Source organism: Chroicocephalus ridibundus, chromosome 3 (assembly GCF_963924245.1).
Source record: "Chroicocephalus ridibundus chromosome 3, bChrRid1.1, whole genome shotgun sequence".
In the NCBI taxonomy this organism is placed as follows: Eukaryota; Metazoa; Chordata; class Aves; order Charadriiformes; family Laridae; genus Chroicocephalus; species Chroicocephalus ridibundus.
Window position 1 is genome coordinate 3858045 of NC_086286.1, and position 26137 is coordinate 3884181.

The window sequence follows — 26137 nt, forward strand, 5'->3', positions numbered from 1 at the left end:
GTTTTGAAATGGTTTGATCTCTACACAGAATCTGTCATCCCGTAGTGATACCATTTGCTGGCCATTTTTTAGTATTTGTACCAGACTGAAAAATCTTGCCTTTTAGGAAACCTGAGCTCTCAAATTCTACTGGCCCTATTCAAAGGATTGAATTCACTCATGCAGTGCTTCTTTTCATCTGTCTTTGCCTTTATAAACTTCATCTTGAGGCCAAGGACCGAGCAGTTTTCTTAGTTTGAAAAACCACTGAGTGTGTTTCATGGAAATGCTGCAGCCGAATAGAAACTAGTAGAGTTGCAAAATCGCTTGAAATTGTTTTTCACGTGCTTATGCTACCAATGAAGCTGAGGTTCAGGCTATTGTTAGCCGATAAAAATCATTGAATATCTTTTTCCTTCACAGAAATGTAATGTAGTAATTTCTATATTGCATATAAACCTGAAAAAAAGACTGAAAACTAAATATAAATGGAATATAAATAATACAGGGCCTTTTGGCCACGAAGAAGAAAGAGGAGGGCATCACCATTAAAAATTATTCATTTCATAGTGTTTAAGGCAGTTAATTCCAGTCTTCTCAATTCCTTAGGCAAAACCAAGTTCTCATTTTGAGCTTTATCTAAAAGCCATTGAAATTAGAGAGAATGTCTCTGCTGAGGCCAGTCGCCTTTGGACAGATAGTGTTATTTTGACAAGCAAACCAGCTTACACAGGCTTATCTTATGAGACAAAATAGCTGAGAATAGGAATGTGCAGGCATCAACTGGACAGCTTTTAGTCTGCACTGTACCAATACAGAGCTCAGGGGCTTTGAAGGATTTACAGCGGTCATTGTCTTTTTATCCTAGGTTAATAACTTTAAATATTTTAATGAATAATTAACTGGATCAGAACCTAGTTCCGTCATGTTTAAAATGTTCAAAATAACACAAGTTTTCAAAATGGAAGTATTTTTAAAAAATACCACTTTTAACGCAAGTGTTTGCAAAAGACTTTTAACTGTTTTTGTAATGTATTTACCTGCAGGATCCAAAACTGCGCGAACTGCTGGATGCTGGGAACCTTGGAGGTCGACTGGAAAATCGAATGATAACTGTTGTCTATGGTCCAGATCTGGTCAATATATCGTACTTGAACTTGGTGGCATTCCAAGAGGATATAGCAAAGGTAATATACGTTCATCTGCGTCATATAAAATTAATGTTTTTAAAGTATTCTCTTGAGATATAGACAAATGAGATAAAAGTGGAGATTGCTGTGAAATGAACCTCAATCCTGTTATAGAGCAGTGCCGCTCAGTACCCAAGAAGAAATGTGCAATCTTTTTTTTCCAGGGAGTTTATTCAGCAAAGTTTATGCCCCTGATAGGTGTGTGCTCATCTTCAGAACACTGCTTGTAAAGCCCAAATAAGCCCTGTGAAAATAATGGTACATGCACATTTTCACTCGGCTGTAAGTAGTATACTGTGAGTCTCCAAACACGTATCACTATCTTTCAGTAGCTGTCACCCTTTTATGCTTGTTCTAAGTGTGTGAGAATTATGGATCATCTGTGAGATCAAGGTTTGTAAATGGTTGACTTTTTAAGGTTGGCCTATATCGGAGTAGGAATCTACAGCTCTACCTGGTATACTCAAGCATGTCAGCAAGCAGGCACCTAATTTAACTTCCATGACTGTTTCTGCTCATGTTCAAAGGCTGATTTTAAGCATTCAATTTTGTCTACCGATAGCCCTTGATAAGAATTGCGAAGTCAACATCATTATCTTAGCAAAGTACTCCCATGCCTGTATACAGTCCCTTCATTTCTGTCCAACACACTGCATGAAACACAGTTGTGTGTGATGAGCAAGTTATGATTGAATTTAGTGCATGTTTATTTTTTTCCTTCTTCCACCTTCTGTATGACTCAGTCGTGTTCAATGAAGGGGAAGCTCTTTGATTTATCTGTTCCAAATTGCCATTCAAAAGCTACTCCTCTTTCCGCTTCCATTCATGTAGATTGATGACAGCCTCCAGCTAACCACGCACGGAACACGCTTTCATATGGTTTGCATCCTCGAGTCCACTAGGTTGTGCTGAAAAGACAGTTTCTCTGTAGACTGCTGTTATTTAACAACAGTAAGGAGTTACTTTGACACCGCACAGCCAACAAGGATGGTCAGGCCAGATGAAAAAAGGTCATAGAATGAAAGCCTTAAGCTAAGGAGGATATATTTTTGCTTGCCAGGTTTCTGTCTCTGCTAATCTTCATTAGCCAATCGGTCAACTGGGCAAAAACAATTTCCGCTGTTTCTTTCATAGGAAAGAATAGAAACAAAATGAGGTCGTGGTGGTCCGTGGACTGTTGAGTGGGAAGTGCTGTCCTCAGACTTGAAAACGCACAGCTATACTCTACAGGGGTGGTAAAGAAATCTTAACCCTGCAAAAATGAAAGTGACTGAAACAACTCTTTGGGGGGGGAAAAAAAAAAAGACAGCAAAGCATGTGATGGAAAATGAAATGGTATGCTAAAGCTTTACCAGCAAAAATTGTGAGCCGTTACCAAGGAAAAAATCACCTAAATCAGAAGCGTGTGTCCTTTTTATCTTTCCTGTCTAGCCAGCAATCAGTGAGCCATAATCTGTTTGCTAAAACAGTACAGAAAGTGGTATTTTAGGGCCATTTTCTGTTTGGTAATGAAACCTTAAAAATACCGTAGACAAAATCATGTTTTAGAAAAGCTTGACTGCTCTAAATCCTGAGTAACTCCTATGATCTGAGTAACTAAGAATCTTAAGTCTTCCCTGTTATTTGTAAATGCGGTAGTCCAAATAAATTCATATTTTATCAAGGACTGTAGCCCGGAGATAGGATTTTCAAAGCACTGCAGATTGGCTGTGCTTGCTTTGAAATCATTCTAAATATCCTGACTGTTTCAGTGAGAACGGAATTTTATCACTGTTGAATGTATCTAAAATTTCTTCCTTTTTTTACATGTTTTCCAACTTTATATGCGACAGACCACAGAAGCTGGTCCTTGTCATCTCCAGGACCCATGTAGTGACTCAGAGAAGTTGTTATAAATAAGCATATCAAGCACAGATCATCTCTTTAGGGAGCTCTGAGAGGGCGTGTAAACGCAAGAAGTTTTCAACATCACGCAGGCGAATTTTGACCCATCCTCTTGCTGACGTTCCAGGGAAAGCAAATGCCACTGACAAACTCCTCCACCTTTCCCTTTTCAGTGCATGAATATTTTTCGGATTGTCCCTTCATTCGTGATACCTTATTTTTCAAGTTGTGTGACAAGTATCAATCAGTCCTGCCTTGGAGAGGAAAGGCAAAGTAAACGAACAGTCTTAGTGAAGCAATTAAAATTACTTCATTATGGGGGTTTCTTCCTTTGCAGAAGGCTTCCTGTTCTGCTACTAACTGTTTGTCACATCCACTGGCCAAGCTGTGGGAGAATTATGACAATACGAGCCTTGGGCTCTTCAGCTTGCTTTAAGTGCGCTAAATACAGAGCTAGAAGTGGTGATGTAGTTGTGATGTGCTCTTTCCTCCAGGAGGAAGTAGCTGATGTTTCAAGTACGCTAGTGATGAGCTGAAGGGCACTGAGCGGCTGGTTTGTTCAAAGAATGCAGTTCGGAATTGACTGGGTTATGGTCGAAAGGGCAAATTGCTAGGTCCGGCCCGACGGGGAAAAGCAGTAGCACCAACACAGTGTCTGCGTATTTTCAGACGGGTGTGTCTGTCTTGGGATGGGATTTGTGAGCATCCGCAAACATAGCACTGCAGAAGCCAGGACAAAGAAAGGAGCTTATTCTCCAACCCTAATCTGAGCGGATGCTCTTTTTCTCCAACTCTGTTCCCAACATGAAGTTTAACCCGTGAACAACCTCTGTGTCTCCTGTGCAGTGTTTCATTCTCTTCCCAAATCCAGTAACTTCAGAAATGAACATCCCGTCTTTCCCATCTCTTTCCTCTCACTTTTTTTTGTGCCTTTTCATACCAGCTGCTCTCACCACGCTAGTCCAACCTGGCCATACAGACCCCTACCCAGAGCCCAAGGAACTCTGTTTCTCCTCAGTTTGATGAGCTTTGGATCAGATCCATCACTAAGAGCTGAATGAATTCCTCCATAAGTAAAATGATGTAATCAAAGATGATTCACAAGTTGTGCTATACTATCCTTTTCAGCATACGTCTTTATTTTTCCAGTCTCTTAAGCATATTTAAGAGGCTGATCAGCATAATAAAATGGTAAAACCATATAAATTCATGTCAATTTGATATATTTTTTAAAATAAAATTCATAAGGATGCTGACAGTGTAGAATTTCAGCAGCTTGCTTTGTTAACCTCCCATCAAAAACAAACGTGCAAGAAACGTCGCATTCACATGTGGTCAATTCTGATTTGAAGGAAGTGTTTTCAAGAATGTGTGCTGTCTTTTCTTATGAAAAAAGTCTCATCTCTTCTGTTGAGATGAATGTCTTACGGTATGTATCCTGATGCATGTAATAGAGGAGAGAAATCACTTCACTGAGCAACAGATTTCCAAATGAACTGCTGCTTATATGCTACCTGCCAAAGCACAGAACAGCTAAATAATTTGTTAGTAAAGTTCACAGGAATGATATAAATATGAATGAGTGTAACAGGACGAAGCCAAGAGGAGATTGAGTGCAGGGAGCTCTTATCATGCTGGATACAACTTGCTTGGAGTTAACTATCGGAAGGCTGGGTCCTTCCGCTACCAAACAGGATCAGAGGCTTCCAGTCTGCAAACAGTTTGTTGGCACTAGTTCACTCCTACTTCAAAATGCCCAGATTTATATTTTCTTTTTGTATTGCATCTGTACAGGAGTCTCCAGCTACCGCGGTGATTCGGAGGCTGTTATAACCTTCCCGCAGTAGGCTGTTTTCTTTCTACACATAACAGCTTTCTACCCTGCGGAGCGCTCTCACCGAGCGCTGCCTTCTGGAATCACTGCTGCTGGTACAGACGGCTGCGGAGTGCCTCACGCACGGAGTTAGAGCATGGCCTTTACTCTGTACCATGCAGCAAAACCAAGGAAAGGGAGCCATTTGGTAGCTAAAGTGACGAGACGCAGCTTGGCTCACAGCTTGACGCAAGCCCATCAAAGTCAGTCCGAAGCATCTCCTTTATTTCTTTGGGTCTGTGCTCAAGGGCTGCTGTTTCCCCTCCTGCTGAGGGTTCAGACCAGTGACTGGAAAGATGATGTGATCCTTGGCGTGTTTTCTGATCTCGTTTTTTTGGCTGTGGCTCTGTGGTGGCTGGAATGAAGACCCTAAAATGGGAGAGGCGATGAGCCTGTGTCGATTGCTTGTGACTTATTGACTTGGCACCTGCTTAGTTAGAAGGGGCTCAGCATGCAGGTAGCCCTTAGGATATTTGGCAAGAGCGATGTGATCACTTGAAGAGCCAGGAAAAACTAGCAAAGGAACATGGCGAGACTGTTTATATAAATAATGCTTGTGACAGGCACATAATAACTGAGTTCCCCTTACATTCCGGTCAACAAAGTGCTCGGACAAAGAGAAGGAAGAGCTGGGGTGTGGGATAGTCCTGAAGTGCCCTGCTTCTGTTTTCTACAAAATAATTCAGTTTCAAGCCCAGCAGAATCAGTGACATCAAAACAAAGTCTATTAAGATGTGTTCAAAGCCAACGTATTTTCAATTTCTAAATAATATTTTATGTTGCCATTAATCTTTGCAGCCATTAGTGTCACAGACAGAAGTTTTAACGGCTATTATTAGTGCCTAAACAAAGCAGTGTTTACAAGATGAGCCTATTTTGAGCCTGGAAAAATGAGTTGCCAAGAAGGAAAAAAAAAAAAGAAAAAAGATGCTGCACTTAATATGCTTTCTGTTCCAAGAGTCACAGCACAGCAATGGTGTTGCTAACAAACCCAATTCCTTCTCTTGTTCTTTCTCACACCCCTGTGTTTTTTGTTTTTTTTTTCAAATTGAACCTAAGAAAAACAAGTAAAGGAAAAAAATAAAAAGGGAAGTGGTCACAAGAGGTGGAGGGGAGAGGACAATCTCAGCAACAGCGGTTTACCTCCAGAACAAGAAGTCTGTGTCTGAGGGAGGGAGGTTTCTCTGCCAGAAATAGCGGTCCCAGGGAGCTGTGTTGTCTCGGCTGCTCAGGGGTGAGCTTGTAAATGGGGTGGACTGGAGCACCCGGTAGCTGAAGGATATCAAAGGCCCTTCTGACAGTAGGCGTTGCAGGTAGCCTTGGCCCTTCCTTGTAGGGGGTAGCGGTGTGAGACTGGTTTCAGGAACAAGATCTGATAACTTCGGGGAACAAATTTTAGCATGTTAAAAAAATAGAAAAATATGGTAATTTCTGAACCTCACAAATCCATCACCTAGTCACGCAGAAACTTGAGGCTTTTAGGTAAAACAAGCTCATAAGCTCCAAAGTGACATAGCGACATTTCTTTCATTGGAAGTCAATGAGACTTTTCATCATTATCAATTTTTGTCAGAATGAAATCACCTTTTTTTTGATATTTTTCCTCAAGAAAAAGAAGAACCAAGGAGAGGGAATACCTCCCAAAGAGTATGCATCTGGGAGGGTGTGTGGTGATGGGAATTTTGGATCTGGACTGATATGAAAGGAAACTCAATTTTAGTTTCAAAGAAAACCCAGAAAACTTCCTCAAGTGAAAAAAAAAAAAAAATAAAAATCACATTGTTTGCAGAGGCATTGTTTATTTTTGTTCCTTTCTCTTACAGGGGTGAAACCAAGCCAACCCAAAACCATACTTGTGCTTAAAAAGCATTGCAATTAAAGACTGTAAATAAGCACCAAGTTAGCAAGGAAAAACATGCTGAAGGTGTCAATGTAAAGCTGCAGGAGACACCTGCCGGGGAGGAGAGCGATGGGAAGAGCAGTGAGAGTCTAAACCCCAGATTATAATCATGGACCAGCCTTGCTGGGAACCTGGGAAAGGGCAGAGGCCAAAGGGAAGGACTTCAGCAACATGCATCGAAATGAGAAAAAAATTGGTCAGGAAAATAAAGAGAGGAAAATTGAGGGAGAGCCATGGGAGGAGCGGTGCCAGCAGGTGGAGAGGGGAGGTGTTCTGTGAGCAGCTGGAGGACATTTCTTCCCTAGGTCAGGGTGGCAAGAGGGAAAAATAATTTAGCAAGGGATAGGACCACAGCGTAAGGATGTACGGTAGGGGGAAGAGGAGCTTCTCTGTTTGGAGTTGCATCTTCTTCCCAGTGTATCAGAATAATTTAAATTTATTCTTTTATATTTCTCCTGGTTTGTTAAGTATGTTTCTTACGTCAGCTGGTAAGATCTTAGATATTGTTCATAATTCGGTATACGCTGTAAAAGATAAGGTGCCATATTTGTTATCTGAATTACTTCATGATCTGAGGAGAGAGGGATGCAGAGCCTCGCGTAACGAACTCTTACAAGAGGAGCCATTGTAGCGCGAGCCGTACTATGGTGTGCTCTGTCTTCCACCATGTCCAGTCTGTCTGTCTGCACAGGACTCGAAGCCCCCTTCAGCTTCATTTACGAGAATGGTGATAAAAAGGCTCCTTTTGTAATCCTTAGTGTGTCAACCAGAACAGTGTCCAACACACAAGAAAATGTATTTTTCTGGACCATTTTTTGCACATCTTCCAGGAACTTGAATATGTTTTGCATCAGACGTTTATCCACGTGGTTGGGTTTTTTTCAATTCAGTGGAATAAAGTATCATTTAAAAAAGTATTTGTAACACTTCCTTTTTTGTAGCATGAGAAAATCAGGTCTCACAGACAAGGAAGGAAACTGTAATTGGAAAAATCAAGTTCAGGCTTTAATTAGGCCCTTTTTACTAACGATACAATTTTCAAAAATATTTTGCATTGTGTAAGTAAACATCTAAACGAGGCCTCATTTAATCACGTCTTCTCTCTATAGGAATGGTCAGATGAAGTGTTCAGTTTGGCAACAAATTTGTTGGCACAGAACATGTCAAGGGACGCCTTTCTGGAAAAAGCGTAAGTGGCCGTTGTGTTTAATGCTGTGGGTGTTGCTCTTTTCTCTGCGTCATTTTCCTCTTTCTTTGTTAGTCACATTGTCATCTATTGTTTCTGCTTTGATGAGTTGTCACTTTTGTAAACACAGGCTGTCTTTTCTCATGGTTTTAAAAAAGCCGTTATCCAAACGTCATTTAAAGAAAAATCTTGTTAGGGTTCTTCATGCAAACTACTAAGTCGTAGCAAAAATCCAGAATTAAATGCCATCCTCCCCTTGTATGCCAAAGTAGGAGCTTCAGCTGTAGTCTGAAGCTCTCCATTTAAAATGAAAGAATATTCTGGACTGACTTGCTTTTGGTTTATTTTCCCTTTTTTCTGTTGTTGATCAAAACGTTAGAAATGCAAGAAGTCCATTTTTCTCAGTCTAATCTCTCTGGTTATCACACGATTCAGAAGGAAGCTGTGAATCCATTCATCTGGATCGCTTTGCACAGCGCGTTGATTCCGAGTTGCTTTCAGCAAAGTAGGAAAGCTGTTTATGGGAACGTTTAGGGTGTAAAAATACACCTCCAAAAGGGAAGAGAAGTGAACGTGAGCTTAGCGATTCTCAAGGGGATGATGACTGCACGTGCTGAGGGAGTTCGCCCAAGTGAACAGCATTGGGGCTAGCACGGCAAAGCCTAGCAGAGAGAGGCATGGTAATGAACCGGGGTATTTGCTGGCCTTTTGGGGGCCTAAAAGGGAAGACGTACCCTCCCCAGCCTACGAGTTGACTGGTTAAATTCAGCTTTGTGTCCCTCCCAAACACCTTTTAATTTCTCCTCAGTCCAGCTAAATACCAAGCCGGGGCTCAGGTTTCCAAAACTTGCTTCCACCCAAGAAGCGAGTTAACCTTTTTTCACCTTCCTAAGGCTGCGCATGCCTAATTTCATTCGATGCACTCATAGTTAGTCAGAAAGTTCCCAACTGCTTAACTTTAATCCCATGTACATACTCATAGGTGCCTGTTCTGGGAAGGGGGGTGTGTGTGTTTCCTTCTCATAGCACTGGCTGTGCTGCAGCTGAAGTCTTCCTTCAGCTCCCTGGGCTGCAGATGAGTTACAGGAGTGGTTTGATGTTACTATTTCCAGGCTCTTACCCCTCAGATCCTCAGGTGGCAGCAGACTTTGCTGACAGGTCTGCAGTGGGGAGCGTTGTGGCTGTACCTAATGGGCGTTTTCATGTCAGGTTCACAGGAGGAACATCTTATCACACAGTATAGTAGAGCCGGTCTAATTCAGAGCCGGTTTTTTGGTGGTTGTTCAAGTAATATTAATTAAAGGTGAAGTCACTGGACCCATTGCATAGATTCAGTAGCAGACAAGCATGGCATTTCTGTGTCTTTATCTTTTTCCACTAATTAATAAATCACTAGGGAACTGTAGGGTTTCCAGGGTCCTCTGCACAAATGCCAAGTCAGAGTCACTAAAGAAATCTTTGACTCTGAAGATTAAAAATATTTCCCCATTATAATTACTGTACCAGGCAAAGGGTTGCGTGCAGTCCTATCGGAATGCTTTTGTTGAAATAGAAAAACAAATTGCATTAGAGCAGAATTAGAAAGGTTTTTTTCTGTGTGGCGTTCAATCCCTTGCAGTGTTGGAAGTGCACTAATAAACAGCTTGAGCAGCTCTCCTGTGGTTCGGTCAGATGAGGAGAATGGGGTTAATTTCTGAGGAGGGAAGGTTAATAAAAACTGCCCTTTTGGCTCTAAACTGCTCATTCCTCTGTTGTAATAATGCAGTGTATTTTTGTGTCGGGGTGCCAAAATGGACGCTGGAGTATATTAATACTGAAATCCCGACGGGTGCAGTAATGAGCAAAGGGTGAGTGCACTACGGAAACCTTGGGTCGGCGCTACGTCCGGCGTTTGTGGTTCTTGGAGCCAGCACGGCACTACTGAAACGAGTCCGTTCGGCTGCTACCCAGGGGAGTATCTCCTAACAGGCTTTTTAACAGGAATAACATGCTTCATTTTCTTAGGTGGATGGATAATGGCTGCAGGGCAAAAAATAGTGTCCCACACGTAACAAAGAATTAGAGAGGGAAAAAAAGGTGGCGAGTACTGGTGGGGGTTGACTGTTCTTCAGACACGCATTTTTAGTTTGCTTTAACTGAAGTTCAGAATGCTTTTTTTTTTTTCTTCCCCCATTTTCTTTTATTTCTCGCTGGCTTGGCTGTACAGGAAAACATTAAGTGTGACTAGAATGCACTCAAAAGTTTCAAAAAATAGAAGGCAAAATAAAAAAAACCTTTTTTACTAACTGCTGCGACTGTTTAATCTAGCTCTGTGCTGGGAGATGGGGCAGAGGGGATAATGTTTTTGTTTGGTGACACGGTAGCACAAGAGATTTCGGTTTCCAGAAGATGCCTACGAGGACATCAGGATTCGTGAAAATGTTCCTATGCTAGTTCAGGATATTAGCACGCACTTTGCTTTTGAAACGGTTGCTAATGGCATTTTGGGTTGGGAAGAAAAGGAAAGTTTATTAGAACCATGCAGTTTCTTTTTCTTTTGGTAGGCCAGTGGGTAAAGTGAAAAAAATAAATAAAAATTTAACAACAAAAAATCCTCTGAAATACTTAAGCGTTGCCACATTTTTCACCAGATCATATTACTGCAAAACTTATAGTTTTAATGAAATGCAAGTGGAATAGATGAAGCACCCAAAAAGTTGTGCTCTTCACAGGCTGCTGCTGGTTGACATCGTGCTGGTAACCAGTAGTCTTCGCATACCGGGAGGATCATCAGATAGCAGCTGCAGGCCCAACTGCTTCTCATTAACGCTACTGGATGTCTCCTGGTTCAGTAGGCTTTGAATCAGTGTGTTGAAAGATTTGGACAAAGAAAGAGACATCCTCACCCTGCTGCCTTAACGAGCATGTGAGAGGAGTCACAGGTCCTGAGATATTGAGATGCTCTGAATACTCAGTTCAAACGCTGGATAATTGCCTGCCTTGTAAGATGGTTTCAGCGTGTAATTTTTATATCGCTTCACCCGGGAAATGTCTTGGGCTTGCCGAGGGCTGCTAAATATACTGACACTCCTGCTGGTGCAGAGACATTTCAGTTGCCAGCCATTTGACTTCCTGCCAGCTGAGGAGTGACAATGTTTGGGGTCAAATGGAGAAATCTGTGATGGGGAGGGCTTAGGGAGGCAGCAGTGTTGGCGTGCGACATCCAGGGAATTTTTCAACCTCCTGAAGAGGAGGAGGAGTACAGCCACCTTTCCAGGCAAATTGTGTAGCTTGTGTGCCACAATTCAGTCTGCTGAGAGACTGGCAGGCAGCCAGGGTGAGGAGGAGCTTGCGGGGGTGATAAATTTGTACATTAATGGTGTTTGCAATGTCCTGTTGCATGGCAGGCGGTATTTGACACTACAGGTGCATTATTGTTGATGGAAAAGGTATTTACTGTTTGTGATATCCCAACAGGTTTTCATATTGGGCAAAAGAGATGAGTGGAACTTGCCACATGATCAGAACGATGGCACTGAGCTATAAAGTTGGTGGAGAAGTACTTGAAAATGCTGTAAAAATAAAACAGGATGCTTTTCTCTCCACAGTTACACAAAACTTAAGCTGCAGGTGACTCCAGAAGGGCGCATTCCTCTGAAGAAGTAAGTTCTGTTCCCCTTCCTTACCTTGTAGTCTCCTCTGACTTTTTAGTGTGAAACATACGTTTGAGATGTCAGAGACACATTGTGAGGTTAAATACATTCAAATTGCATATCACTGGGGTAATACGAAGAGAGCAGTGATGGCTTTTTCCAGCCAAATGGAAATAAATAGCAAAAGATGCGATAGACTGGGAAGTGATATTCACTCTTCAAACCACATGGGCCATCCAGGCACGTCTTTAAGCCAATTTCCTCTGGTTTGTCTTTGTTCTGTAGCATATACCGCTTGTTTTCCGCTGACAGAAAACGGGTAGAGACCGCGTTAGAAGCTTGTAACCTTCCATCTTCCAGGGTAAGCATCTGAAATTTTTTTCCTGGCCTTTAAAAAACGTTGCGTGTATTCAGCAGTGTTTACTCTCTGAGTTGAGGACAATTTGTTCAAGGCTGATCATGCTGTGCGGGCTTTGCTGCTGGATACGTCCTCAGCAGCAGGTCTTTCTTTCCCACACAGAAGTTCCTGATACCCATCTGCAGCTCTACCTTTGATTCGAAATTGTGTAGGGACCAGCAGTGCCTGGAAGAAGTGCGAATGGCTGAAAGGAAAGGGCAGGGGGTTGTGTGACATGTCCTGGAGAAATCTGAAGCGTCGGTGACTGTTGCCCAGTACTGAAGGCATGATTTCAGAGCAGTGTTAGCTTAAGGTGTAGCTAATGGTGTAATCTGTTTCTTTCTCACAAAAAAATTAAATAATCTGTAGCTTGAGTTAAGTGACAATTTAAACTTACTGAAACTTCTCTGAAAGGTGTATGGGGTAAGTGTTTGAAATGCTATAGTGTCAAAGCTGTCAATGCTGCAGGGATGCAGCCATTGTATGCTGCTAAAGCAGGACATCTCCTCAACCTGGAGCATTTGCAGGATGGTACCTCCCTCTGAGGAAGGCTTTTTCAAGAGGAATGAGCTCAAGCAGGGAATTCTAGTTAATGCTGGACTGAAGATATCCTTAGTCTTTCCTCCCAGGTGGAGATTCTCCTCCGAGAAGCTTCTCACAGGATAATTCCTATGTTTGGAGGTCTAAGAGGTGGGCAGAACTAGTCTGCAACAGAGGAGTGCCTGCATCTCCTAATCCCTCGCTCTTGTAGAAAACTCTGCTGTGATGTTTGCTCAACCTTTGCTTCCCTAATGATTTCTTCATACAGCCAATTCCTACAGTTCCAGAAGAGCAATGGAGCAAAACTTTCACCAGCCAAACCTCAGATACACCTTACCAATGAGACCTTCCTTCCTAGGTCTGGGAGCTTAGCTCCATGGAATTCCAAAGATATATATACCTACTGTGAAGTAGGTATAAAGGATTATAACAACCTTAGCTGAAGTAAGGTTGGGAGGTTAGAAACACGGAAAGAAAAATTTTAAAGATGGGTTTTCCGTTAATTGTTAGCAAACAAGATAAGACGTGCAAAAAGTCTCGGAAGCTTTGCTTTTTAAATCAGTTGCTTCGTTACTTCTGTTTACTACATATCTTTGAAAAAAAAAAAAAAAACCTAAACATCAGTGGAGTCCTTGAAAGAAACTGCAACCTTTTTCTGCTATTTATTTAAGTAGAGACAATTCTACGTACACACTGCTGGATATTTGTTGCTGGGATACCATCTTGAAAATTATTCATAGTATAAAGTAGATCCTTTCTTTGGTTGGGATAAAAGAGAAATATGCTTCATGCAACAAAGAGAACTGTGTTGATCGTCTTGGAAAAAAATATTTTAGAAGCTGAGTGCTTAAGAAGCATGAAACTCTGAATCTCATAGAGGTAATCGAGTAGAAGAAAAACAGTTCTTCAAGTACAGCTCTTTTCCTTTGTGTTCTTGTTTATCTGAACAAGTAAAATTCTTAGCTTCAACTTCCAGCTTTTTTGTCCCATTGTACTACAGGACAAATGGTGTGCCTGTAGAGCCTTGGAAGAGTACTGGACTCCAGCAAGGTATTTATGTCTTCATAAATATCAGGGAATCTTCCTCAGCAAAATCACACCAGATTATTCAGAGAATTCATGGAAGTCTCTCGTGGACATTAACAGCTTAGACTTTTTGGTTTTTTATATTTGTGCCTCATGAAGATCCCTCTAAAGATTTTTCTCTCCAGGTTTCATGTAAAAAACCATAACCCTAATTTCTTAGGAATATATGTGGCTCGTTGGCCGTGAGTTTTGCGTGTTTTCCTGCACCTCTTGGAACCTGTGGATGACCCTAAAACGCAAAATGAAATTCAGAGTCATGTGTAAGAGGATGCCAAGTCAGCATTTATCAGTCTCTCCCCGATTCATAGCTTCAGGGTTGGGACAGTCCCTTACCAATCGTACAGAGTGACGTGAGCATAGGGCAGCCTGAGCTGCGCTGCTGGGGTAGAGTATCACTGCGTGGGCTTGTCTGTGACAGTACAAACTTCAGCGTCCGCCAACCCTGCTCTTAGGAAATTCCCTGTCCATGTGCTTGCCAGGAAACCTCATGGGTCAATGTGTCGTAGGCACTGTATTAAGACAGAGAGAAGGAAGAGTTCTCGTTGCCTGGAACGTTGTCTTCATCCTGCTAGAAGAATAGCACCCGAGAGGCTCCCCAGGAGTGCCAAAAACAAACTCTTTATTTCCTGTTTAGGGACCTTAATAAGGGATGGATTCCCTAGAGCGCTGGGCGCTCCAGCCCTGATCTGGTCTCACGGTTGAGCATGACTGCAATGGGATGACCATGGATTCAAGACAAGCACATTTCCAAAGTGTGGATTTATTTATTTATGTATTTCTGGATCGGACCTGGCATGTGTAAAGTCTTGCAGAACCCAGCCCTGTGTGACCTGATTTTCGGCAGCATTCATTGTCCAGCAAATCTCATACCAGCCGGATGCTTAAATGCAGTTTTAAAAAATGCTGATGAGTTTTTGAGTTTGGCATCTGATTGTCCTATGACTTTTTTAAAACCTTGGCTACTTTTGGATGGTGGTGGTGTGGAGTTTGTTGTTGGGTATTTTAGTTTGTTTGTTTTGTTTTTAGTCAAAAGTGCCTTAAATAGAATTTGAAGAACTTTGTATCAGTTGCCTGTTTGGCTGTGAAGACTGGTTTCTGCCTTCCAGTTAATGTAGAGGTTCACAACGAAGCACCAGTGAGCTTGACTGTTAACTCAAAACGACCAGCTATTGAGTCCTGTCTGCAAAAATCTGAATTAGCTGTTGTGCTGCCAAATGTGTAACAGGATGGATACAGATGTCGTAAAAACAGGCAGATTACCAGAGAAATAATAAATCAACAGTGTTTGAGATTAGTAGAGAGTCTTCATCACAGTATAAAATTGAATGGCAATATTCAGCCAAGCCAGAAATGAGGGATGCTCTCGTGTGGTACAGAAAGTTTGTGATTTGTTCATTGGTCTCAAAAAGAGAGATGAGCGCATAAGGTGTGTGGGTGGTTCCACTGCAATGTGCATGGCTCAGGCCAGGATGAGGAAAGGGGCAGTGTATTTTAATCCTTTTCGGCAGGCAGGGTTTTGGAATCCAAATATAGCTGTCTGAGGTTGTGCCTGGGGTGGCAAATGCTTGCAGCAAGGCTTTCACATCCCACCTAGATCTCTGTGTTTCGTAGCCCACCGATTACATTACTGGTAGGAAATAATTAGTTATTAAAAAATTCTGTATTTATGCCCGAAGACTTGTGTTGGTTATTCTCCTTGTAGCAGGCCTTTGTGTAGATATGTGAGGGGAAACTAAGGTATATTTTCTTGATGGAACCAAGTGGCAAATACAAGCCTGGATCTCGCGTTTTGTTCAGTGTTAAGTTCCTTCAACTCCCCTGTAAGGGAACAAATATAGTAGGTCAATGGGAGACTGTAATTTTGTGGTAATTACAGAATCAACATCTAAAATGCCCTTAGGAGAAGTGCTGGCTGAGGAGCAGGAGCCTGCTGATCAGGGATTATAGGTAGAGGCAACAGAGGAGAGCGGGGTGCCAGCTTTAACAAGAAGATTCACAAGCTTTATGGATCCTGGCCCTTAGGAAAACAGGAGCATCAGCGGCTCAAATTTAGCAAAGGTGCGGTTTCACACGTAGTTGTATGTTGCCGACGGCTGTCGCTGAAAGGAGCTATTTCTGTCCTCCAACTTCAGGTTACAAACTTCTCCATCCACCCTTGCCCTGGGTTTAGCAGTTGTGCTGTTGGCGGGTTACCTGGCTCGGGGAGCTGATCCCACGGTAAAGCACATGGGGTTGTTTTGGCCGGGAAAGCTTTGAACCAGTTCACCCTGCAGCCACTTGCCAAAAAAAGAATGGCACGAGGGTCACGAATGGCTGGAACTTAGACCATCGAAGCCTGGAGATGGATGCCCAGGTGGAGCGTGAGCTGGGTCCGGTTCAGTCTGCGCTTGTGGACAGAAACGCTGAACGATGGTCATGGTACAAAAACCTCTCAGGCCTCTGTAGGTGTCATAGATGAAAGAAGAGATAAAGCGTCGCCTGCAGGATTTATTTATTTATTTTAACCTAAAGCAGGAAAAATACGGAAAAGTTTCCTTCCATCTAACAAAGGCTTGAATCGACACTTCCGGTTCCCTTGGCAACGGCGTTAAACAGGCAGAATAAATAAAAGCAACGATTTCCTCTGTCAGCAGTTTCCGTCTGAGGCGACCAGGTTCAACGGTGTTTAAAAGCAAATGGCTTTGTGCCAAAACCACAGCACCATGTTACAATTTTCCTCCTCCAGTTCATCGGATTTGGGCATTATTTTGGAGACATGGAGATGTGTCACATCAGCCCATGGTGCTCCCGGTGACTACCTGTCATAGCTTTTCATAAAGGTAGTTTGCATGGAGGAAACTCAAAAATTAGATTTGGTAGTATTTGCATTTCATGAGTTTTGTGTTTTCCTTTTTTTGGATCCTTTATAAGGTTTCCCCTGCACAAAATACAAGCTTCTGGCCCATTTTCCTTTCTCAGTGCACTAATGCAAAGGCAGAAGCCAGCGAGCACACCACTGCTGTTCTGTGCTGAAAAAAGCTCTGAACCTTCTTCAGGGTCCTCATTTCTTCCCAGCTGCACTAAAGAAGCAGCCCTTGCTGTCTTCTGCAAACCTCTGGAGCTTGAAGGCAGCACGTGCAAGTGGGAGGAGGGCTCTTGAGCTTCATGCAAAGGACTGTTTTCCTTATCCAGTCCAGTAATTCCCTCCAGTTTAAAACAGTAATTCTGTTTTTTCAGAGAAAAGACAGCAGGTATAATGTGGATGATGACAATATCATCTGGAAGCAGGATTAAACGTAAAATGTTCTGAATTTTAGAAAACGTAAGAAAAAAAAATGCTGGAGAGCATTTTCATGAATTTCTGTAAAAGAAATCTGATTGCCAAATGCGTTACATTGAGTGTTTAGGACAAAGGTGGATGGAAAAGCTACGCTGCGTGAGTCTTGCCCGGAATCACGGTATCTTGAACGTGTATCTTCAGGAAGGAAAAGGAAACATTGCTGCTGCTGTCAGAGAAGAGTATTAATACTGACTCAGTGACCCAGTTCATCCCCTGGTTCTTTGAAAGCTTTGGAAAGATGAGTGACGTGCTCGTCCTCTGTAACGCTGCCGTTCTGCTCGCTGGAGCAGGCGGGCTCAGCACCACTGGGCAGCCGCCCTGCTGGGACTGAGCTCAGAGCCTGCGCTGGGATGGCTGTACCTATTGATGCTATAGATAACATGGTTAGATGGAGACATGTCTGTCCTTTTTTTTTTTTTCTTTCTTCACAGGTGTTAAACAGAAAGAGCCTTATGGAAGCTAAAATGATGGATGTATTTATATATTTTTTTAAAGATGTAGTCGTTAAGCTGCTCTGTTATTCAATGGAATTTGTATTCTGCAAAATCCGGGCTCCTCTATGTTGCAGGAAGCAAATCAAAAGGAGTGCGGTAGTGAGTGATCTGTTTACAAAGAGCCTATAAAAGTGCCGTATTGTTCTTTTGCTCTTTTTTTTCCCCATTTTGCAGAATGATTCAATCCCTCAAGACGACTTCACGCCAGACGTGTACAGGGTGTTCTTAAACAACCTCTGCCCTCGGCCTGAGATCGACCACATCTTTTCTGAGTTGTAAGAAAAGACGCTCGGTCATTTATTTATTTATTTATCCCCCTTCAATGATTTTCTGGGCTGGGGATGGCAAAGTAGGTTATTTAGACTACAGCACCATGCAGCGATTGCCGTGAACAGATTTCAGTGTCAAGCAGGGCTGTTACTTAACCTTGGATCAAGGGTTTCTTCTCTCCCAAGCTTTTGCCTCTGTTTCTGATGGCTGGAGTTTTAAAGGAATTTATTCCTAGAGGAGCAGAACTGCTGGGTTTTGTTTTTCTGTATGGATTAGGATAGTTTAGGCTTCCATGAAAGTAAACGGAAAAGAGTAATAAGCAATAGCAGCGTGCAACAAGCGTGAGAATATGTATAATCACCCCCAAAAGCTTAATTAGGAGTTGCAAAAAATGCAGTAACTTTTAGGATTTGTGCATCGTGAATTCACACCGTGAAATTAAATTAGCAGCCAGCTACAACTGATTTCATACATTCAGTTACAAGCTATATAACTCATGTTGCTTCTGCCCCTTGCAGCAAGTTGTTGTACTTCCCAGTTTCAGCAAAGCCCGATCAATGGTGTCGGAACACAAAGCAATAGGAGCGCAAAGTAATTTCCAAAATACATCCCAAGACCACTAAAGCAATTAGCGAACGCATCTTTGCAACATGGCTGTGCTCACGTACTCCTCCTGTGCTTATTTTCTCGAAGGTTGAGGTTTCAGAGGAACTCAGCCTTGACCCAGTTTGCTTCCATTGAACCCGGGGGTAGACTTCCCATTGCTCTCTCGCAGAGCAGAAGTAGGCCAGTCCCAAGTGCTGTAGACAACCCTAAGCACGGCACCTGGCTTGGAGCCTTCCTGCATCTCCATCTGGGAACGAATTGTGCCCAAACCCCACTCTTTCTACTGCCTCTCTAAACAGGCAGCTTTTCTCTTGCTTTGCAGAGTGCCTAGCATTTTTTAGCAGGTTTATAAAAAAACCCTCAAGCAAATACTGGAATAATGAAGTCAGGGCAGCTTGTATTCAGCAGTAAAACCAAATAGTTGGGCCAGGAATGCCAACAGTGTGTTTGTGGCAAGCTCAGGATTGAATTCCGTGTCCTTTTCTCTTTTACTTTTTTAAATGGCTTTGTTGCAGGAATTTAGAGGAATGAAAAGGTTTTAGCATTGCTCTAACTCTTCCCATTGGTGTCAGTAATGTTGAAGGCTTTTAAAAACTTACTCCTAGATGTTTGACGAAGAATGTTTGTTGTTGCATGCTGGCAAAGTAAATTAGTCCAGAGACACGGTGGGGCAATGGTTTTGTTGTACAATAGTTTGAATCTTGTTTCGGTTTCCCTGGGAAATCACAGAACATTGAACAAGATTTCAAGGAAAACGATTCCTTTTGTGGGTTTTTGTGTTTACTTTAATAGCTTTGCTGTTGCTTTAATTTTTCTCTAGTGGTGCCAAGAGCAAACCATACCTTACCGTTGATCAGATGATGGAATTTATAAATTTTAAGCAACGTGATCCACGATTAAACGAAATCCTTTATCCACCGTTAAAACAAGAACAAGTGCAACAACTGATCGAGAAGTATGAACCCAACAGTAATCTAGCAAAGAAAGGTCAGTGGCTTTTATATTCTTGCTCTACTCGGTTTGTGATTTGAAGTAATGACCCAATTGTCCTACGGTGCATGCTAAAGCAAAACTTGGTTCAGAATCAATTTGCATTTCCAACTATCTCCTTTTGCCTTGTACAGGCCTGTGAGACACTGTGTGGTGCATTTTTAAATGTATTTGGTTGGGATCGGTTTAGGAAGGATGGGGCTGGTTTCGGTATTTTGTTTTCAGTACGTGTAATTGATAATTTAGAACAGTTGCTGTGGTACGCAAACTTCAGCAGAAACCTTACTATCACAATGACTATTTACCCAATTCTGAAACAATTAAAGAAACAATCGGTGGCGTTAAAACTAGGATGATGATAATTCTATAATTTAATAATAGGAATAAGTCCAGCACTCTGCTTTCTGATAAAGTGGTACACAAAGTAAAATGTGAGAGTAGCTGAGTGTGTTTCGTGCGATAATCACAGAAAACTCCCTTTTGAAAGTCTCGAGCGTTGTCAGGGCTTAACTGGGCATTTTGCCAAAACCAGCAAGAGAGCTCCTGCTCAAATCTCTGCAAATTTTTGCTACCACAAGTCTTAAAATAGCACTGAATTTGTGTCTGCATCCTGTTTTATTCCAATCCACATATCTTAATGATTACCCCAGCTTTTAATGTGTTTATACCTTAAAATTTTAAGGACATGGTTATATCCTGAAAAACAGATCTGATATGAAAAAAACACTGATTTGGTACAGAGATTTTTGGATCCAAAGGGAAAACAATGACATCTTTCCCAAAAGTCTTAGAGGTTCACTGAAGGCGCTCCCGCCCCTCTCCCTGGACGCCGTCTGACCTAGATGTCTTGAGGCTCTCAGCGCCACAATCAGCATTGTCTCAAGGCAAAACACTTGGAATTTTTTCTCATAAGGCTTCTTATTTTTCTTGTCCAATCAAATTTAGTGTTTCTAGAGGTTTTGATGGAGGGTTAAATCCTGCTTCTTTGTCGTGCTTATGCAAACTGTCTTTTGACGTCAGTGAGAATACTAGCATGAATAGATGAAAACACACTGTGACCTCCTGTCTCATCCACGCAAATACTAGAACGTAGCTCTGCGCTTGCCTTATTTCGCATCAGCAGCAGAAGAGTCTGGTACCTAAAAGATCATTCTTATTACCCAGATATTGGCACTTCATATAAACCAAATAAAGGATTTATTAGAAGGAGGTGTGCTAGCAGAGCACCGAAGCCAAAATGAAATCACGTTCTGACTAGCAGTAAGGAGGAAGCATCAAACAAACCTCAGAAAGAGGAGTGTTGTGATGGTGTTTGCTAGCACCCTTCAAGTAGGACTTGTGGGACACCTCCAGCTTACCCTAATTTACATGGGGACGCAGGTTGCTGCAGGCACTTGCTCTTCCATAGGTGCCTCTCTTCCTAGGTATGATTTACATTGCTCCTCCAGAATCAGTTCTCACAGAAAATGCTGAGTTTAAGAAGGGAAAGGCAGGTCATTGGGAGTTAATTCATTTTATGTTTTGTTTTGTTGGGTTTTTTTTCTCTTCAAACTTGCGCACTGATGTCCAGCAAACTCTGACAAAGCTGGCACAACCTGCAGGTCACCTCCATGCTGCAGATGCCCTCTCTTATTTAGCACCTGCCTGGTGGCCGAGCTGCGGTAACTGGCCCGTTCTGCTACTCAGGCCCCTGTGCGAATCCCGAACGTGCTGCCTTAAAATTACAGAAATCGGCTAATCAGGATTGACACTGGGACACAATATTTTCTGTACATCTGCTTCGAGTTGGGAATGCAATTCACTGTGTATTAAATGAAGTGTAGGTGTGCACTCAATCCTACACTCATAGAATAATTGCAAACAAATGCTGCAAGTCTGTAAAATGTCACCAAAATATTACTGTGCGTACTCAAAATAATGATTGAACCTTTTAATATGGTGCTTTGTAAAAGGGATTGTCACTCAGGCTTTCAGCCGTCAGAAAGGACTGTTCATAGGCTGAATCGCAGGGGCGGCAAAGCAAAGTGACACGCTTCAGTGACACTTTACCTGCCACTGAAACTGGGCTCGCTTGGGTCACTGAGCAGAGGTGTTACTTTCAGTAGGCCCGTGGATGTTCAAACCACAGTTAGATGCGGTCCACTGTTATATACCCATGAACTTGTTGGCCTTAACTTCCCACCTCTGCTGCTCGTATATTCTGCTACGTCTCTTGTGGTGGCATGGCCTATGGCAAGCAGTCAGTGGGGAGGCAGGAACGGCAGTAGGATGCTTGGAACAGCCCCTGTGCTGTCAGTTAAAATAGTAAGAGCAGGTAGAAACCTTAGCGCACCCAGACCAGCAGCTAAACGAGGTGAGAAGGCAGCAGAAGCCTTCATCCAGCATAGTTCTCAAAGAAAACGGGGCCCAACAGCTCCGTGAAGAGAGATGGGCTCAGGGTCATTGTCCACGTGCTCCTTTGTGCTCCTCTGTTTTGAAGTGAGCTTGAAGAGGTCCCAACTAAAACAAGTCCTCGGGATTAATAGGGTACACCAAAAACCAGAAGAGCAGCGTAGGGAAGAGAGGAGTAGTGTAACAAGGCCATGAGACAGAGGGAGTGATGGGAGAGAATTACATGATAAACAGCGGGATGGGAAAGGGAGTTACAGGTGGCCTAAGGATGACTTCATCGCTGTTGTGCCAGACCAATGCAATTAAATAATTGGACTTCTGGAGTAGTTTTGCAGAGTTTTGGTTCAAGAAGCAAGCCAGAAGATCTGACAACATAGTATATGTATTTGTTCTTTCTTGGCAATGAGAAGTTACTCCTTTGAAGTAAATCGCAGATACGGGTCCACAACAGAAGAAAATACCATAAAGAAATTTAAAAGTTGTGACTAACCACTTCTTCTGAGCCATGAGTGATTTGAAGTACTTTGTGGTGGTAGAGACTTTAAAGGCTTGTTTGCAAGAATTAGGTGATATAAATTGCCAGCCTTCATGCCAGTTAAATCCCTTTTTCCTCAGATTGTTCTGGAATTTGAACATTTGCAGCTGCTCAGCGTGTGTGTTTGAGACAATGACTTTACAGAAGCCTGAGACAAAGTTAGTGGCAAATGTCCTTACTTTTCAGATATTCTATAAGGCCACAAGGCCTACATTTCTAATCATCTTTCACAAAGTTAGACAAAATATGTATCGTTTTCCTTTTTTTCCTGCGCGCAGTAGCGCACGTGTCAAGATGCAAACTTAAGCCGGATAGTTGCAATTTGCAAGGATTAAAAACATCGATGCTGGGGAAGTAAGATTCGTGTTTGCAACGTGCAGAATGTCCTGGCCTTGAAGTAGTAAATCACTTAAGCATACGTTTAACTTTATGGGTGGTGTGGGAAGAGAGGATAGTTATATAAAAACCTCTTACGCTCCTTGAACATCATATTAATTCTCTATTGAAGCCCAGGTCCCATGATCGCCTATTTCCCAGACCTGCTGAAGTGAAATTTCTGGGCAGTTTCTGGCCATAACCATGAACACAGGTACCCAGGCAACTTCCGAGAGTATGATGCACTTGCTTTTTAGCAAATAAGATTTTATGTATTAAAATGTTCTTTTAAATAGAATTAGCGATTTTCCTTGAAAACTTAAAGCCAAATTCATAAAATAGAAACTCAATCAGAAACAGCCTGACTCTTTGCTCCCATTACCCTGTTTGGACAGTTCTAGAACTTCACTCATCTCATTATTATATCTCCTTCTGATTTCCCATCTAACTGTATTCGTGAACTGTGCGCATCCACTGTACAACAATATTCTCTTTTAACTTAATTATTCTTCTCTCCTAGCTAATTAAATGACTTTCTAAAGAATGCTCGTACCGTTCCTCAACTTTGACAGCACTAGTCACATGCTTTTGACATCTCATAATTCCCCATGCCTGTGATTGATAATATAGCCCTATTTCTGAACCTGTTGCAGCTAAATTTCAGTATTTTGAACACAGTAAGGAAGAACTATACGTAATATTTTAAATTTTTTAAACGTGGCTCTTCAGGTACCTGGTAAAATCAAGTGCCAGTGTGCTTACTGGATAAGGGCCTTATGTTGCGCAGTTCCGAGTAAGAAGGCTGCCCACATTCCCGCTCATCGCGAACGTATTTTTAGGTATTGTATTGCTGGGATGCAATTGAGCTTTTGCAACATCAGCAGGTACAGGGGCTTGACATCTACATAGGTTAAGCATCTGGAATAGTATTTTATTGTGGTTGAAGCAGGCGGTTGTGATTAATGCTTTGTGTCATACAGCAAAGGAGATTAATGCGCTATGTATAGCTTGTTTCCTTATCAGGTGGAAGCAGAAGGAAGTTCCTGGTACTGCTGAGCAGCCTCTTGTTGTCAGCAAAGCCACGCTGGGGGGCTGCTAGCCCTGGTTACGTAGCATCTTATAGCTTGGTATTTTCAGGCTGTAAAACATTTGCATTGGGTGGCTCCATAACCGCTCAATGTATTCCCTTTCAAGTTACCGGGTTGATAATGGGATGTGTATTAATAAATCAGTTGCCAAGTGGTTGACTGGGAATTTCCTTATTTGCTTTTATTTCTAGGAAGGCTTGTATAAAAGTAAGTTGTTCAGGATCTTGTTACATTATGGATGGGAGATGGGACATGGGACATCAGTGCTGAGTTTCAGGTAGCCCTGCTTGCAGTGTCCAGGCTCCTGGGAACGGTAGTCCCGTTTTCTAGAATTATGTGAAATTTACCATATACATGTGGCAGAAATTCTGCAAAAATGTGCTAGTTGTTCGTGACTTAACAATGTATTCATTTCTAAAAGATTCTGAGATCAAACGGACCCCAGAGCTTTGAGAGCTCAAATCCTGTTGTCTCAGTTAAACCTTTGCTTCTGAAACCAGTAAGTGTTTTGAAAACCACTGAGTACCAGTCTTGGCTCTAGGGGCATCCTGTGTCTCTTAAAGACTCTAAGCATGCAAGAATAAGAGCTATACCCATGTACCAGACTAGCAATGAAGAGTATAAAACCAAGGCTTGCTAGGGAAAGAAGACATGGAAAAAGCTGGAACTGTGCTATAGCAATAAAATATATGCTTCCTACCGTCCTTGTTGGTGGGAGCAAGACAAGGGTTAGGTTATTATTAGCCATTATTTTTAGAGTGGTTTTTATTGAAAGAGATTGTCTTCACTGTAGTATAAGCTTTAAAAACAGAGGCTGGAAGTGCTTCAGAGATTTTCCTGGCCAATGGATCTGTACACCAGATTGTACCTACTAGAAGGCGTCTTTGAGATAAGTAATGGCATAAAGATGTTAATTTTTTCTCTCTTAAGTATGCATTCATTTAAATAATATCTCTGCCTATGTAATTTTAAAGGGCCAAACCTTTAGATCTGCAAAGAAGAAAAGAGCTTTCCTCTTGTATTTCACAGCGTTTCTTTCTCCAGATTTTCTCAACTGTACCTATTTGGAAACACATTTGTTTTAGTTAGTTTTAGTTAGACGTGTATTTAGAAGGATTGTAGGGCAGCTGGTTCCATGACTCTCTTTGAATTCCAGTGTTAATTCTGGTTTGCTAGTGGACATTTATTGGCAGTTATTGTGCTGAGTTTTTCTTAAGATATATGTAATTTTATACAGCATTTACTCCATGTGGGTTTTCTCATGGCAGCCTTCACACCAGGCAGTATTCACTTCAGTACAAATGTGTTTTTCCTCCCTTAAACATTAATACATTTTAAACATTTTCATCCCACCACATTAAATTCACCTTTTAGTAACTGCTTAAGAGTAATTACACAGTGGAGCCTTTCGATGGCAGAAGGGGGTCATTTCCTAGGCAACGGATTTTAATGGCAAAAACAAGTACCGTGCAACTGTGGCTACACTTTTAAGACACACTTCATCATATTTAAAGCATAAATTCAGATGTATAAACCATGCAGGGAAATGGTGGGGGTTTCTGGCACTGAAACATTTGTAGGAAGTGTTACAAAATGGTTGAAATCCTTTGGCCTCCTAACTGTAATGTTGGAAATTAAGAATACTTACCAAAAAACCCATTAACTTTGGGATTTTCAGGGCTTTCCAACATTCCAGTTGTACAAGAGAAGAGCTCTCAGCGTTGTTTGTCATTCTGAAATGACAACAGAACAATAGATCCCAGTCACGATTTATTACTCTTTAAAATTTATAACCCACACAAAAGTTGTAGCCTATCCCATGCTGTCAGCAACAAGTGCTAAGTTAGGTACCTTGCCAGAAAGGCTTTTTAAAATTATTTTTCAATATATATATGCAGCAAATGCTAGTATGAATAATGTATCACCATAAGTAAGTTAATGGAAACGACTTGTTAAAATAAATTTGCAAATTATGTTTCTGTAATGCACTGTGTTTTCTGTTTAGTTGCTTGTTTTTTAGTTACTAGTTAAGCTGTAAAATTCGTTTCAGACCTTGCAATTATTTGGAAGATTGCATCTCAAGTAAAAGGCTAAATGTTGTAAAAATATTTTAGAATGGGAAATCCTCAATTAGGAGGATTTTTTGTATCTGCTTTACAGGTAAAGTGCTTCATCTTTCTAACTTAACACCTTGATAACAAAATGAAACGTGATGTGGACTAGTAATAACGGGTTTTGCAACAGTGAAAAAAGACACGGTAGCATCTGGCTTAGTAAAAGAGCAAAAATCTTTGACTTTTATTCTTCGGTTGCATTTTAAAAGTGTAGGAACTGGCTTGGATCTGAGACCCACGTGCTTATGCATGGAGTTAGTTTTTGCTGTTGGTACTAGAATTAATGAA

At 41.8% G+C, this 26137-nt stretch overlaps 1 protein-coding gene across 2 annotated transcripts in view; it reads left to right on the forward strand.

The window, feature by feature from the left end:
* The window catches only part of PLCB1 (phospholipase C beta 1), a 398333-nt gene that overhangs the window by 237055 nt on the left and 135141 nt on the right, over window positions 1-26137 (forward strand). For both annotated transcript variants that reach the window (XM_063331245.1, XM_063331246.1), the window contains exons 4-9: window positions 1026-1166; window positions 7936-8015; window positions 11600-11653; window positions 11930-12005; window positions 17655-17755; window positions 19177-19343. In XM_063331245.1, the coding sequence (XP_063187315.1) occupies window positions 1026-1166; window positions 7936-8015; window positions 11600-11653; window positions 11930-12005; window positions 17655-17755; window positions 19177-19343 (619 nt within the window). The remainder of the gene's footprint in view (window positions 1-1025; window positions 1167-7935; window positions 8016-11599; window positions 11654-11929; window positions 12006-17654; window positions 17756-19176; window positions 19344-26137) is intronic.